Source organism: Phascolarctos cinereus, unplaced genomic scaffold (genome assembly GCF_003287225.1).
Source record: "Phascolarctos cinereus isolate Bilbo 61053 unplaced genomic scaffold, phaCin_HiC Scaffold_4;HRSCAF=312, whole genome shotgun sequence".
Lineage (NCBI taxonomy): Eukaryota > Metazoa > Chordata > Mammalia > Diprotodontia > Phascolarctidae > Phascolarctos > Phascolarctos cinereus.
The window spans coordinates 719,573,107-719,587,477 of NW_027555847.1; the positions used below are offsets into that span (position 1 = coordinate 719,573,107).

At 46.2% G+C, this 14,371-nt stretch overlaps 1 protein-coding gene across 1 annotated transcript in view; it reads left to right on the forward strand.

The window, feature by feature from the left end:
• OSBP2 (oxysterol binding protein 2) overlaps positions 1-14,371 on the forward strand; it is a 277,980-nt gene that overhangs the window by 233,828 nt on the left and 29,781 nt on the right. Inside the window, 2 exon segments of the mRNA XM_020996548.2 lie at positions 2,502-2,688; positions 12,259-12,361. Coding sequence (XP_020852207.2) covers positions 2,502-2,688; positions 12,259-12,361 — 290 coding nt within the window.

The following is a 14,371-nucleotide window of genomic DNA, read 5'->3' on the forward strand; positions in this document are numbered from 1 at the left end:
TGCTTTTTACAAAAGTGATTTCTGACATTTGTACAACAACCATGTTTTTCAAAGTACTCTCGTGTACATTTAATCCAACAGGGTGAAGCCCTCTCCACTCCTGTACACCCCAGCCATTCAGTGCTTTGATCAGTGGCCTCTGTGAGCTGCTCTGGCCAAAAACAAACCATTCTTTGGTGACCAGCTTTCTAGTCATGAGCCCATCTGAATTTAATTAGGATTAGTGTTGAGACAATAGCATCATTCCTCCTCAGACCTGTGCTGGAGGCCTTTCCAGCACTGTAGGCCTGCCAGGATTTGAGGGGAAACTCAGCAAGGGATCACCTGTGCACAGTATCTGAGTTCAGACATTTTACACACAAGAAGGGTCATGATAACATAGAATTCTTACACCCCAGCCCCCATGCAGAAAATTGTCACTTCCTGAAGGTTGACATACAGCTGTCAGGGATGGGGGCAGGCAAGGGGCCCATAGTCATAGGAGTTGTCCAGTGATGACCCTGGGACATGTGGCCTGCAGCTCCCAGGCAACCTCTCACATGGCCAGCATGCTTCTGGAGGCAGTATACTCAGTAGCCCTTTGTCTCCAGCTACATCAATAACCACATATACTTTGGAGAAACTGCTTTCAGTGAAAAATAATCCATATGCCCTGCCTCAAGGTCCCCCAGAAATCACCAGGAAAACAAAGACCAAGACAATAAGGTCCAGAGTTCCTTAGGGGAGACCAGGCTGGGGCTGCCATTCAGTTGGTTGTCAGGTTCAAGGGTCCTAGCAGAGGCTCGATCCTAGCTCAGGTCTTAATTTTGCTGCAACACTATAATAATCTTTGTGAAAAGTTTACATTTTTAGTCCTTGCTTCATAGCTAGTAAAACGTGTTTTTGAAAGAAAAGGAAGGACGCTCTCTGTGGCCTCAGACAAGTGATTTCACCCTACTGGGTCTCCTTCCAAAATGAGAGCTGGACTTCATAAGAGCTTTCTGGTCCTATCCCAGGTCCAGATAGAAGGATGTATGAATGACTTTTGGCTTGAGTGGACTGAGAGAAGATAGGTAGGGGTACCTCAGGCAGCAGGTTCTAGTGTGCGGAGTAGGGTGCCAGAGGCAGGAGCATCCAAGAAGAAGTGGACTAGCCTGCAGGAGAGAGACAAGATCGTCATTGCTTACAGGAGGTAGCGTCCCAGACTCTCCTGCCAGCGTGCCCGGGGGCTGAGGAAGGGGTGATAGAAGAGCTCCCCATCCAGTTTGCAGTGTCCACTTCTGCAAGCATTAATTTAACACCTGCTTTGTGCAGAGCCTTGTGCCTGGTGCTGGGAAGACAGAGGTGGGTCCGTGTCCTCAGAGCTTTATTCCCTGTCTACATTTGAACAAACACCCATTTGTCGAGTGCCTACAAATGGAGACGAGGCACTACGATATGGATGTATGTGGCAGATCCGTGCCTCGAGGGACTTATGATCAAATAGCCCAGACAAATATGTGGACAGATGATTGTGATGTAAATTAGAAGAGGCAAGTGCAAAGGAGAGGGCCAGGGAATCTGCTGGCGATGTTTGAGGAGGATGTGGAAGAGGCAGTCCCTGGGCCCTGAAAGGAGGGAGAAGCTGCCCAAGGCAGCCTGGCCCCAGCCAGTCTTTCCAGCCTTCCTGGACAGGACTCCCCCACATCACAGCCCATCTCCAGGCTCCCTTCCTATGCACTGGCTCTCCCGGGAAGGCATTTCTCTCTAGGTTTAAGATACAGACCAAGCATCATCTCCCTGAAGCCTTTCCTGATTTCCCTCAACTCTAGGCCCTCTCTCCTACTCTAACACGTATCGATGCACTCTCTGTTTATGTCGGATATACATGCGCATGTACTTGCTTACCTCCCAGAGCAGAGCATACACTCGTTTTGAGGAGCATCGTGTCTGGCGCCCAGCAGGCAGTTAATCCGTGCTTGTTGATTGACTCATCGGTGAAAATGGGGGAAGAGCGCTAGTCCAAGGTGGCTGGGACGGAGAGCCCTGTCCAGGAGAGTAGAACGAGTGGCAGAGGGCCTCTGTGGCAGGGTTGCTGATCTCAGCTTTATGCAAGAGGCACGGGGTTGCACAGGTTTTCTCTAAGGAGGGTGATGTAATCATAGCATCATATTAGAAGAAGTGCCGAGGAGGTATCACCTTTTGCCAGCCCTTTGAAGTTTACAAAAGACTTTTACGTGCATGATCTCGTTTGGCCCTCATTATAGCCCTGAAAGGTAGGTGCCAGTAGTGTATAGCTGGGCAAAGAGTGGCTAAATGGTTAATTCTCCTAAGATTTAGAGCTAGAAAGTGCCAGAGGGCCATCTAACCCAACTGTCTTGTTTTTACACTTAGGGAAACCGAAGATGGTAAGTAGTGAGCTGATCCCCAGCCCCGTCCCTCTCTGTACTGCGTGTGCCCTGGGGGCCAGAGTGCAAGCAGGAGTGAGGAGGCTGATGCCCCGGCACCAGGCCTGGCTAACATGGGGGGGATTCTTCTCTTAGGCTTGTCGGGACTTCTTGGAACTAGCAGAAATACACAGTCGGAAATGGCAAAGAGCGCTACAGTATGAGCAGGAGCAAAGGGTCCGCCTGGAGGAGACCATCGAGCAGTTAGCCAAGCAGCATAACAGCTTGGAACGAGCCTGCCGTGGGGGCCAAGCCACCCCCCAGTCTGACAGCCTCCCCCAGGGTGAGTGGGCCCCTGCCAGGGCTGGAGGCAGGGGAGGGTCCTGGGGAGGGCCGGGCCAGCCCAGGACTTTGGAGTACATCACCGTTGCCGCAATCATCACGTCCCTTACGGAAGACTTGTGTGGGAACAGGGACAGAGCACGGCAGTGAGGTGGTTCAAGGCCTGCTTCTGGTCCTACCTGCAGGGCCTTGAGACAATCAGATGACAGGGTTGAGCTAGCTAACCTCTGACCTCTTGTGAGCTTTGGGATCCTAGAAGAGAAGCCTTAGGAGGAAACAAGATGTCGAAGAAGGATTAGGCTGGCCCTCTTTAGCCTCACAGGGCAGACTGCAGTTCAACAAACGTTTATCAGGCACTGTTTTAGACACTGAAGGTACAGAGACAAAACCAGAATAGTCCCTGCCCACAGCAAGTTTCCACTCTTCTAGGGTGTGGAGGATACAGCAGAATAATTTCAAGAAGGAGAGAGCTAACAAGTGGTGTCAGGAATGGTTCCTGAATGGTGGAGATGAGGGGGAGGGAAAGCATTGCTAGCGCACAAAGAATCACTTTTTAACATCAAGCTGTCCGTCCCCAAGGGCTGCCTGGGAAGACGGTGAGAGTCCTCATGTCCGAGTGCTCAGGTGGAGGTTGGATGATGACTTGATGGGGATATTGTAGATGACGGGGTAGTTTCAGGCAAGAGGGATCCTCGGTCCCCCCGAGGCCTCTTTGCAAAATTGTATGATTCTCCCTTCAGTTTATGAAAGGCTGCCTCTGCAGAACTCAGAACCTGGCTGCAGCACTTCTGCAGGCAAACTGACCACTGCCCTAAGGGTAGCCCAGGGCCTGTCGCTTAGCACAAAAGACATTTTTATCTTCACATGTATCTTACTCCTCTATTTGCAGTGCCTCCTAATGTCAGACTCTGCTCTTACTTAATAAATACTGATTGGAAAACGTTTGTCGTATAATTTCCTCAGGGACCTTTGGTATGCCCCTTATTTCTATCCATATTTATAACTAACTGTGAAATATAAAAATTGTGCACTAAAACTCAAGACACTTAGGATGATTAACTTACGGAATCCCCTCCTCCACACTGGTCAGAATCCTGTCCAGAAATAGCATTTTCTCTGCCTGCTCCTGCTACTTTTTAAAGGACGAAATCTCTGGGAATGTATCAGCTGCTCTTCTTTTGGCAAAAAGAGAGCTCTAAGTAACTGAAGTCCCCCATTACTGTTCTATCATGCCTCCACCACAAACTTGTAAATTTTTACCCAGACTCACCAATTTCTCCCTTCTGTCCAAGTGGTCTGTAGTATACACCCATTACAAGATTGCTTCTGTTTCTGTTTCTCTCTCTTTTAATCTTCACCCAAATATTTTATGTCATTTTCTCCTACCTCAGGTTCCTAAATTTCTTCATATACCTTCTTAGTATATAGTGCTATACTCAACTACCCCTTTAGCTGCATGGCCATAGGGCAGTCACTTAACCTTTCTGAAATCAAGTTCACTTCTAAGATCTCCCACTACTTTGTACATAGATTGGTGGAGGGAGTTCCCATATAGACTAAATCACAGGTCTTTAACATATTTATCTCTAGCTTCCTAGAATCATCTTCCAGCTATAAGGTAGATGCTTCATTGATCCTCTGAGGTCTGATTTACCTCCTGTCATCAGGATAGCTAATTGACTTCATTTTCACCCATACTTTGTGCATTTGAGTATAGACTTTGTCTGAGGCCAGGTGTTTTATTGCTGAACTTTTCTTGGATTTGTCTCCTATAAATTAATAAGCATCCCCTATGGTGTAAATCCTCTCAGTGGGATCTAGCTTAACAGTTGCTTCCCCAATCACTTTTCAGTTTAAAGCCTTTTTGGTTAGATTTGCAATCTCCTTACAAATCTGTTTTTGCCAGCCCTTGTTAGGTAGACTCAATGCCTGGCCACCAGACCATCATTTCTGAACTTTAAGCTGTGGCCTTAAAAGCCAAATCCCAGTTGCAGACAGTCTTCTTAACCACATGTTTACATTCCAACTTTACTTTCTTTTCAAAAGACCTTACCTTCAATTGGCAGCAGTGATGGAAGCTGTGCTTGTGCTCTGAACTCTTCCCTTTCCTGCCCAAGCATGATCATCAGTCTTAGCAATGCCTTCTGAGCAAGGGAAGTAATATTACCACTGTCTCCCCGCTAAGCATTTCAAGACCAACTCTGGGAGCAGCCTATTAGGAAGGGCCTTGACAAGTTACGGCGTGTCCCAAGGAAGATGGCCAGACTTGTGAGAGGGCTGGCAGTCATGTAAGAGAATGAACGATCCAAGGAAGCATTGCTGAGAAGAGAAACTAAGGGACAGTCTAATATCCTGTGGGACAGACACCTTTACAGGGATGACTTCCTCAGCATGGCTCCACCGGGCAAAAGGAAGTTATAAAGATGGAGGTCATAAAGATGTAGATTTTTTCAGACATGACTTAAAATGACTGAACATCAACAAAAAAAATATGTCTTTGTTCTTTAAATGTCCTTCTTCTAAACAACAGTTTGTGGGGTTTTGTTTTCCTAACCGGTGTCACACTCTTCATTTCATTTTGTTGGCGTGTTTAATCCATTCACATTTAAAGTTATGAGAGTTAGGTTTATATTTTCTTCCATTTGTCCCTAATAATGACTTTCCAGATGAGGATTTTTCTTTCCCTTCTTCATTTGTCATGCAAGGCCATACAGGACTTGGAATCAGGAACACCTAAGTTCTAATTCCCTTTTAAACATTTACTAGCTGGGCAAGTCAGTTAATCTCCGTTTGGCTGAGTTTCCTCAGTTGTAAAATGTCGATAATAACAGCCTCCCCCCCCAGATTGTTGTGAGGATCAGATAAAAGAATAATTCGACAGCCTTTAGCACTGCATCTGGCACAGAATAGGCTCGTGTTAAACACTGCACTGTATCTCATCAGCTCTTCTAGCTTAGCTGTATTTAAGACCACCCTGATGGGAATCATCAGCTTTCTTCCCCTCACTCTCAAGGCCCTACTTCCCCATCCTCATTTGCTACCCCTTTCCTTAGTTTTGGAGTTTTAAAAAACTCATTAGATCCTTTGTCTTTTTGCTTCTACCTACTTATTTGATTTTTCCCTTCTTTTTTCTCCTTGTTAGTCAAGTAAAATTTCTCTTTCTTTCCTCTTCTTCAGCTTGTTTTGTTCATTAGTTTTTTTTAATTTCATTTTCGTACCTTTTTCTTTTTTTAATTCAGTTTCATTTTCTTTTTCAGTTAGGATTTCTCTTCTTCCCATCCCCAAACCCTATCTATTGAGAATACAAAGGAAACAAAACCATTTACAAATATAGTCAAGCAAAACAAATATAGTATGCATGATCCCTCCTCCCCCCCAAGAAAGAACAGTAAATATGCTCCATCTCCCCTCTGAGTCTGTCACTTCTCCGAGGGTGGGCATCTGTTTCATCACGAGTCCTTTGGTCATCTGTCTTGATCGGAGTTGCCTAGTCTCATACTTGTCTGCCTTTATTGCTTTACTGTCATTGGACATGTTATTCTGCTGGTTCCGTTCACGTCCCTTGTATCAGTTCAAACAAATGTTCCCAGGTTTTTCTGAAGCTATCTCCTTAATAATTTCTTATAGCACAATAGTATTCCATCATATTTATATACTGTAATTTGTTTAACCATTCTTCAATTGAGGGACATCATCAATTCTTTGCCACTGCAAAAAAGAATGACTATAAATATTTTTGTACATTTGGGTCCTTTTCTTCTTTCTTTGATCCCTTTGTAGTATAGACCTAGTAGTGGCATCTGTGAGTCAAAGAGTATGCACAGTTTAGTAGTTTTTTGGGCATAGTTCCACATTGCATTCCACAATGGCTGGGCTTATTCATAGCTCCACCAGTAGTGCATTAATCTACCTGTTTTCTCACAACTCCTCTAGCATTTGTCATTTTCTTTTTGTTGTTGTTGTCGTCAACTCCACTGACCCTATGGGTGTGAAGTGGTACCTCAATATTGTTTTAATTTGCATTTTTGTAATTATTAAAGCATTTTTTTTTGCTTTTTGGTGAGGCAGTCGGGGTTAAGTGGCTTGCCTAGGGTCACACAGCTAGTAAGTGTCATGTGTCCAGGGCCGGATTTGAACTCAGGTGCTCCTGACTCCAAGTCCAGAGCTCTGGCTGCCCTAGAGCATGTTTTCATATGACTATTGATTGATACTTTGGGTATCTTTCCTCTGAAAACTGCCTATTCATATCCTTTGACCATTTAGCAGTTGGGAAATGGCTCTCATTCTTATAAATTTGAATCAACTCCCTCTATATTTTCAAAATGAGACTTATCAGAGAAACATGCTGCAAAGATTTTTTCCTCCAGTTTCATGCTTCTGTTCATTTTAGCTGCATTGGTTTTGTTTTTTATAATTTTTATATGATCAGAATTGTCCATTTCACTTCCTCTGAGCCTCTCTCCCTCTCATTTGGTCACAAGCTCTGTCCTTAGCCCTAGATCTGACAGGTAACACCTTCCATGCTCTTCTGATTTGTTTGTGATATCTCCCTTCATGTCTAAATCTTATCTGTATTTGGAGCTGATCTTGGCATACAGTGTGAGATGCTGAGCTATACCTAGTTTTTGCCAGATTACTTTCTACTTTTCCCAACAATTTTTGTTGAATCAAGTAAGTTCTTGCCCCAATACCTGGAATCTTTGGATTAATCAAACTCTAGGCAACTGTTCTCATTTGTTTCTGTTTATCTTGTACCTAATCTGTTCTACTAATTTAATTTTCTGTATCTTACCCAGTACTACATTGTTTTGGCAATTATGACTTTGTAGTATAGTTCTGGTACTGCTAAGGCCCCACTTTTTTCCATTAATTCCCTTGATACTCTTGACCTTTTGTTTCTCCAAGTGAATCTTGTTATTTTTTTCAAGCTCTATAAAGTAATCTTTTGGTGGTTTGATTGATATGGCACTAAATAAGTAAACTAATTTAGGTAGTGTTATAATTTTTATTATATTGTCTCAGCCAATCTATGAGCAATTAATATTCTTCTTTTGTGCCTTTTTCCTAAAAAAGGATTTCTTCCCCTTGTTCTCTTCATTACTTATGTTCTCTGTCTATTTTATTCTTTGATTCATTATTTAACCCATCTTTATTTTCACATTTCTCATAGAACAAAAGCTTCTGCAGTGTCTCATTTGGGTTCCTTCTTCTAAGCAGTTTCTGTGTTATTGCTTTGTAAATCTTATCCTCTGGCCCCCTTTTTTCTGTTGAGCATCACTCTTAGGTATACATATAAAAGTATTCACTAAACAATTGTGTATACAAAGAGCACATGCAAATCAATGCTAAGTAATTTAACATAAGATATTTGGGGAGGGGCATGCCAACATTTAGGGGGGTCAGGAAAAGCTTCATAGAGAAGGTCATCCTTTTTTTGTCTTCAAGGGAGAGGAATTCTGTTAGATGGAAATGAGGAGTGACTGCATTCCAGGCAAAGGGAGTAGCCATGACCCAGTGCAAAGGCACTAAGGGTGAGGAACAGAGAGAAAGCCAGTTTGCCCAAATTGCAGAAAATAAAAGGGGAAGCATTATAAAAATGTGGCTGGAAAGATCTTTGGGGTCCGGTAATAAAGGCCTTTAAAGTGCTCCATGGCAGCAGGGAGCTCCTAGAGCTTATTAAGGGGGGGGAGGGGGCAGCGCGGCATGCTGGTTTCTGTGGGGAGATGCTTGGCTCAGAGAGACTGATTGAACTCAGCTAGGTAAGAAGTGGTAAGGGCCTAAAAAAAGGGGAGAGAGGGGCTCCGAACAAGGGAGGCTGTGGGGTTTGAAACAGCAAGATTTGGCAATAAATTGGACTTGGGAGGGGTACAGGGGGTGGGACAGGGAAGGTGTCAGAGAGAGTGAACAGTTGAAGATAATGCTGAGGTTGCACACCTGGGAGACTGGAAGAGTAGTGCTGTCTTTGACAAAATAGGGAAGTTTGGAGGAGATCTGTGAATCACCTGCATAAAAATAATGGGAACTAATGGAGTTACAGAGAAAAGAGGGTCCAAAACAGAGCCTTGGGGAGCACTCACACAGCTAGGGACTATGCTAGGGATAATGATGACCACCCGAGGAGCCTGAGAAAGAGCAGTCAGACAGGTAAGAGGAGGACCAGGAGAGAGGCAGGGTCACAAAAAGCTAAGGAGGAAAGAGTCAAGAGGCCAAAAAGGAAGGTTGACAATGTCAGATGCAACAGAGAGGATGAGGACTAAGAAATGTGGCTATTAAGAAGAGGTCACTGGTCACTTTGGAGAAAGCAGTGTCAGAGAAGTTTGGAAACCAAACCACAGAGGGTCAAGAAGAAAATGGGAAGAAAGGAAGTGGGGGAAATGAGTATGAACAGCTTTTTCTAGGAATTTAGAAGGAGAAAAAGAGAGAGAGAGAGAGAGAGAGAAAGAGAGAGAGAGAGAGAGAGAGAGAGAGAGAGAGAGAGAAGACAGCTGGAGGGGATGATATGGTGTAGGGAGAGTTTTTTAAGGATAGGGAGACTTGGGTATGTTTGAAGGTAGTAGGGATGTCACCAGTAGGTAGGGAGGGGTTAAAGATTCAGGAGAAGGGATAGTTGGGGATGCATTCTGCTGGGGAATACAGTACAGCATGAGATCAGGGGCACATGTAGAGGGGTTGAACTTGGCAAGGACATGGGCCACCTCATTTTCAGAGTCTGGGGGAAAGGAGATGGGAGGGAGGGATCATGGTCAAGGGGTTTTTTCTATAAAGAGAAATGGAGAAGAGAGAGGCCATAGGGAAATTCTCAGCTGAGAGAGAAGGAGGAGGGGGAGGTACGTAAGACCTGAGAAGTCAAATCAAGCATTTCTTTAGAACCTGCTATCCTGTGTGCCAAGTACTATGCTCATTGTTGGGCATACAAAGAAAGGAAAAAGACAGTCCTGTCCCCAGGGAGCTCACCATCGAATTAGGAAGAAAACATGCCAACAGCTCTGTACAAAGGGCAGCAAGGGGGCGAGAGAAGAGCACTGGGCTTGGTGTGAGGAAGACTTATGTTCATGTGTTCAAATATGACCTCAGACACTTGCTAGTTGTGTGACCCTGGGCAAGTCATTTCACCCTGTTTACCTCAGTTTCTTTAGCTGCAAAATAAGCTGGAGAAGGACATGGCAAACCATTCTAGCATCTTTGCCAAGAAAACCCCAAATGAGGTCACACAGAGTCAGACACAACTAAAAACGACTGAATAACCAGAACAACGTACAAACTAGATAGATAGAAAACAGACAAGATAAATTAAAGATGCTCTCCTAGGGAAGGCACTAGAGGGAAGTCAGTCCACAGACATGTGTGAAGGGTACCAAGGAGACCAAGAGAGGGAAAACCACTGGCCCTGTCCTCAGGGGGAGATTATGCAAAGAACAGACAGAATAGAGATCAGATTGGAGGGGTCTTCAAGGAAGCCAGGAAAACTGAAAGGGCATCGGTGAGGAGGAAGACCAGGAAGAGGGGAAATTCTGGAGAGTTGTGCTTGAGCAGCAGCCAGGAGGCCTGTGTGCGTGGTTCATCACGTACGGGGAAGGGAGCACAGTATAACGAGGCTGGAGAGATGGCAAGGGCTCTGGGTTCGATGCTGGGGGTCATAGGGAGCCAGGAAGAGAATGACATCCCTGGGGACAGGTCCACTTTAAAATCACTTTGGCAGCCAAGGGGAGGCTTGGTTGAAGTGCAGAGGTTGTTGTCATAGTCTAGGGAAGAGACAGTGAAGACCTGAATTAGGAGAGTGACTGGGAGCATTTGTATAGGAGAGAGATTGTGATGGAAGAAATGACAAGGTTTGACGATGGAACGGATACATGGGAGCATGAGGGAGGAATACAAGCGGTGGGCCTGGGCAGGCGGGAAGATGGTGGCCTCTTTGGCAGCCCCAGGGAACTTTGAAAGGAAAGATACTGTTCAGCTTTGGAATTGAGTTAGAGATGCCTGTGGGAAATGGTACAGGCAGACAGACATCCAAGGGGAGAAGAAACATGTCTTGTTTCTCCAGATCTACCCAAGTTACTTAAAAAATTGTCTGCATGATCCCTAAGGGAGATTTTTGTCATCCATTGTCATTCATTAGGTACTGGTCACTGTCCCTAAAGTGGACAGTGGAAGTGAGGCTCAGACAGACCTGTGGGTCACTGTCCTTGGTTCCATCAAAGAAGACTGACTTCACAAGCTGTGGTGGAGGTTAGAAAAAGAGGCCTCTAGGGATAGGAATGAAAGAGACTGAACATGCTGAAGAACAGACAATGATCTTTCAGATAACTTGCCTAGCAAAAGCCCTTCAGACAACTTAGACAGAATAATCAGCAGCTCAGTAAGTCTTTCTCTCTTGGGCCACCTCATTGCCTCTGGCTTTCTAGGCCCTATCCAGGTTGGCTCTTAGAGGAATAAGGCACAGCTGGTGAGAAGCAGGCTTCTGAACTCTAAGGGCCTGCAGGGCCCACCCAGGGAGAGCTATTAGAGAAAGGCCTACTTACCAGAAGTCTACCAGAATTTGAGCTGAAACCAGCCCTTCTAGTGACCGTAAATCTTCGGCTCCTTGTTAGAGCTGGAGGGGACCCCCAGCACCCAGACAGACCCATGGCTGTGAAGGAGCTGGGATTTAAACCCAGACCTAGCACTCCTGGTGTTCAGCAGAGTGAGCAGATGTTTTAGAGGCCAGAGGTAGCCTAGAATCAGGTAGGAGCAGGTAATGTGCACACTGACAGAGCAAGCCAAGGTGGGCCAGGAAGGACAGAGCCAGGATGCTGCAGCCAGCTACTGAAAGCCAGGGGGACCATTTTAGACATGTTGCTGGCTGGGGCCACACCAGGAGGTCTGGGCCTGGAGAAAGGCACCTGATTGGAGAGAACTGAGGACCAGCCCTGGTGTCTGCATTCCATCCTCTGAGCTTCCTGCTGGCTCCAGCGCTCTCCAAATGGTCCTCCAGCCCTGGGTTCCCCAGTGGAGAATGTAGGAAAATGAGCCTTAAAAAAAGAAAGAAGCAGGAAATATTGAACTGAATCTCAGACTGTCAGAGGGATCAGGAGCTGTTCCAACCCCCTCCTTTCATAGATGAAAATACTGAGACAGACCCCGAGAGGAGAGGAGACTTCCCTAGAATCACACAGCACCAGGCTGCCTTTCGATAGTCAGCGGAGTCTGCTAACTGTCTAAAAATGGCAGGGCGGTTTAGGGCCCGAGGCACCACCAAGAAGTGGCACTGGCCTCCCACTCAGCCAAGGCTTCTCAGATGCACAGTGCACCTTACTGCATAGGGCGGTGGTGAGGGAAGGGTTGTGGGAACCTTGGGGAGCCATGGGAAGGATTGTTGTAGGTTGGGCTGGGTTTGTGTTCATCGTCGTTATTATTATGGCAATGGAGGGGGCTCCATGGGAACAGTCCCCCAGGTTATCCCAGTGTTAGGAGGAAGTCTCTTGGGGCACTGGATCAGCTGGTTATCCACTTAGCAGGACTCTGTATGATTACATATTAAATCTGTAGGCTGACTGACTGGTGGCCATGGGGATAACCTGAAGCATTTTCCTAGGGGTCAAAGGGTACATCAGTGATGAAGATGAGGATACAGAGTATTTTGACGCCATGGAAGACTCATCTTTCATCACAGTAATCACAGACCCTAAAGACAACAGGTATGTCTTTGCACTCGTCCTCACCACTACACCGGTAGCCCGGCCAGATTGCACAGGTCTGCCCAGGAAACTTTTATCAGGTGCCTCAGAAGCACAAAAGTTCTGGGTTCTTGGGAAGATACTAAATGTGGACAAAGTATGACCCTGCCCCTTGTGGGGCAGCTGGGTGCAGGTCCTGGTTGTACTATTGACTAAATCTCTGTAAAGTACCTTACACAAGTTAACTTCACAGCATCACGTTTCTTCATGTTAAAAATGGGATTGAGGTTGGGGAAGGGAGTGTCGCTAAACTGCAAACACTCTGGTGGTCCAGGAGCTCCTTCTAGCTTGGCTCTTCCAGACTCTTGGTTCTAAGGTTGTGGTCTAGAGCAAGGAGAGAATTAAAATCGCGAGGACCCAAGGACATTGGAGAAGGCCAAGAGATGGAAGTCCTCCCACCAACCCACTCCTCCATGTCCACCCATTGAGATTTCTCCCATTCTTCAGTGTCCAGATTCATGAAGCCTTCTGTGATCCCTCACAAGAAGTCGCCTTTCCTCTGAACTCTCATGTCTCCTTGTCTTTTGGTTCAGAATTCAAAGACCTGAATTCCATCATCTATGGAAAGGGGCAATAATCCTCCAGCTGCCTAGCTCCAGGGTGGTTGTGAGGCATCTGTTATATCCTTACAAAGAATGGGAGTCCCCATTTTATCTTCCCTGGCCTAGCTCTTGGTGCCCAGTATTCATTCATTCATTGCTTTGTCTCATAAACAGGATTAAGTGCCTCATCTATACATAGCCCAGTGATGAGGCCAGACACCATCCCTGCCCCCGGGAGGTTCACAAGCTGGAGCCCAAGAAAGGGATCTCCAAAACGTGGTTACATGGGTTTGAATTCAGGAGGCCTAGCTGTGAGTGTGACCTTGGGCAGATCCCACCCCCCTTGCTGACTTCCAAGTCCTCCATTGTACCCTAGAGAGGTTAAGCTAGATGTCTGAAGTCTCCTCCATGCCTGCCCACTTCAGGTCCAGGCCTCCCCTGGGCAAGCCTTCGTGGCCAGAGTTGCTTCACCCATAGAGATGAAGGGGCTTGTGTATTCAGTGTTTAAAATAGCCACTGTCAACCCCTGGGATTTTGTACAGAGCTAACAGTAAGGGTGATCATAACATGATGATGCTGATGGTTGTTACCCAGCTAGTCCGTGTCTGGGGCAGGGTTAGAATTGGGGTCTTCCCGAGTCCAGGAGTAGGGCTCTCTCTCCATCCCACCTAGCTGTCTCTCCAGTAGAACCATAACTTCTTAAAGGACAGGCTCTGGGCCCTTCTCAGCCTTGCCTCCCAGCACCTGTCATGTTATCAGCCCTTCCTACTGTTTGCTGACCTGAAAAGGTTTGTCCTGGAGAGGTACTTGAGAAGTAGATGAGCTGATTTCAAAGACCTGGAGGACTGCTCCAGGAAATGGAGATTGAAGAAATTCTTCTTGGACAGACAAGTTGGATTTCAGCTCCACACAAGGGAGACATTTCATTCACAAATTTCCCAGAGCAGGATGGCCTTCCTGTGCTGCTCAGGCTGCCCTCCCCAGGTGTGCTTCATCTCGGCTCTAGCACATCACCTTGAGATGGGGGGTCTCTACACCTTGGCCACATGTGCTGCTCTTCAGTGGTACCTTCAAATCACGTGTATGACCAGCATGGAGCGTGAGTCTACCGCGTGGTCATATGACCCACCCCCCCTGCCGGGTGTGCCTTTAGCACACACCTCTCTGGGGCCCTTGAAGGCTGACAAAGCGCTTTCCTTATGTTCAGTGAAGAAGAGACTGTAAGCATTGTTATCCCCATCTGCAAATGAGGAAACTGATGCTCAGAGGAAGTGACTTGCCCCCAGTCCCAAAGCCAGTGACATCTAAACCCAAGTCTCCTGTATCCCAAACCTCTGGGGTTTTCACTAACCATGTTCTTGTACCAGTTAATTTCAGCATCTTATCCACCTTCAGTCTTGGAATACATTTTCATTTGAATGCCATGCAG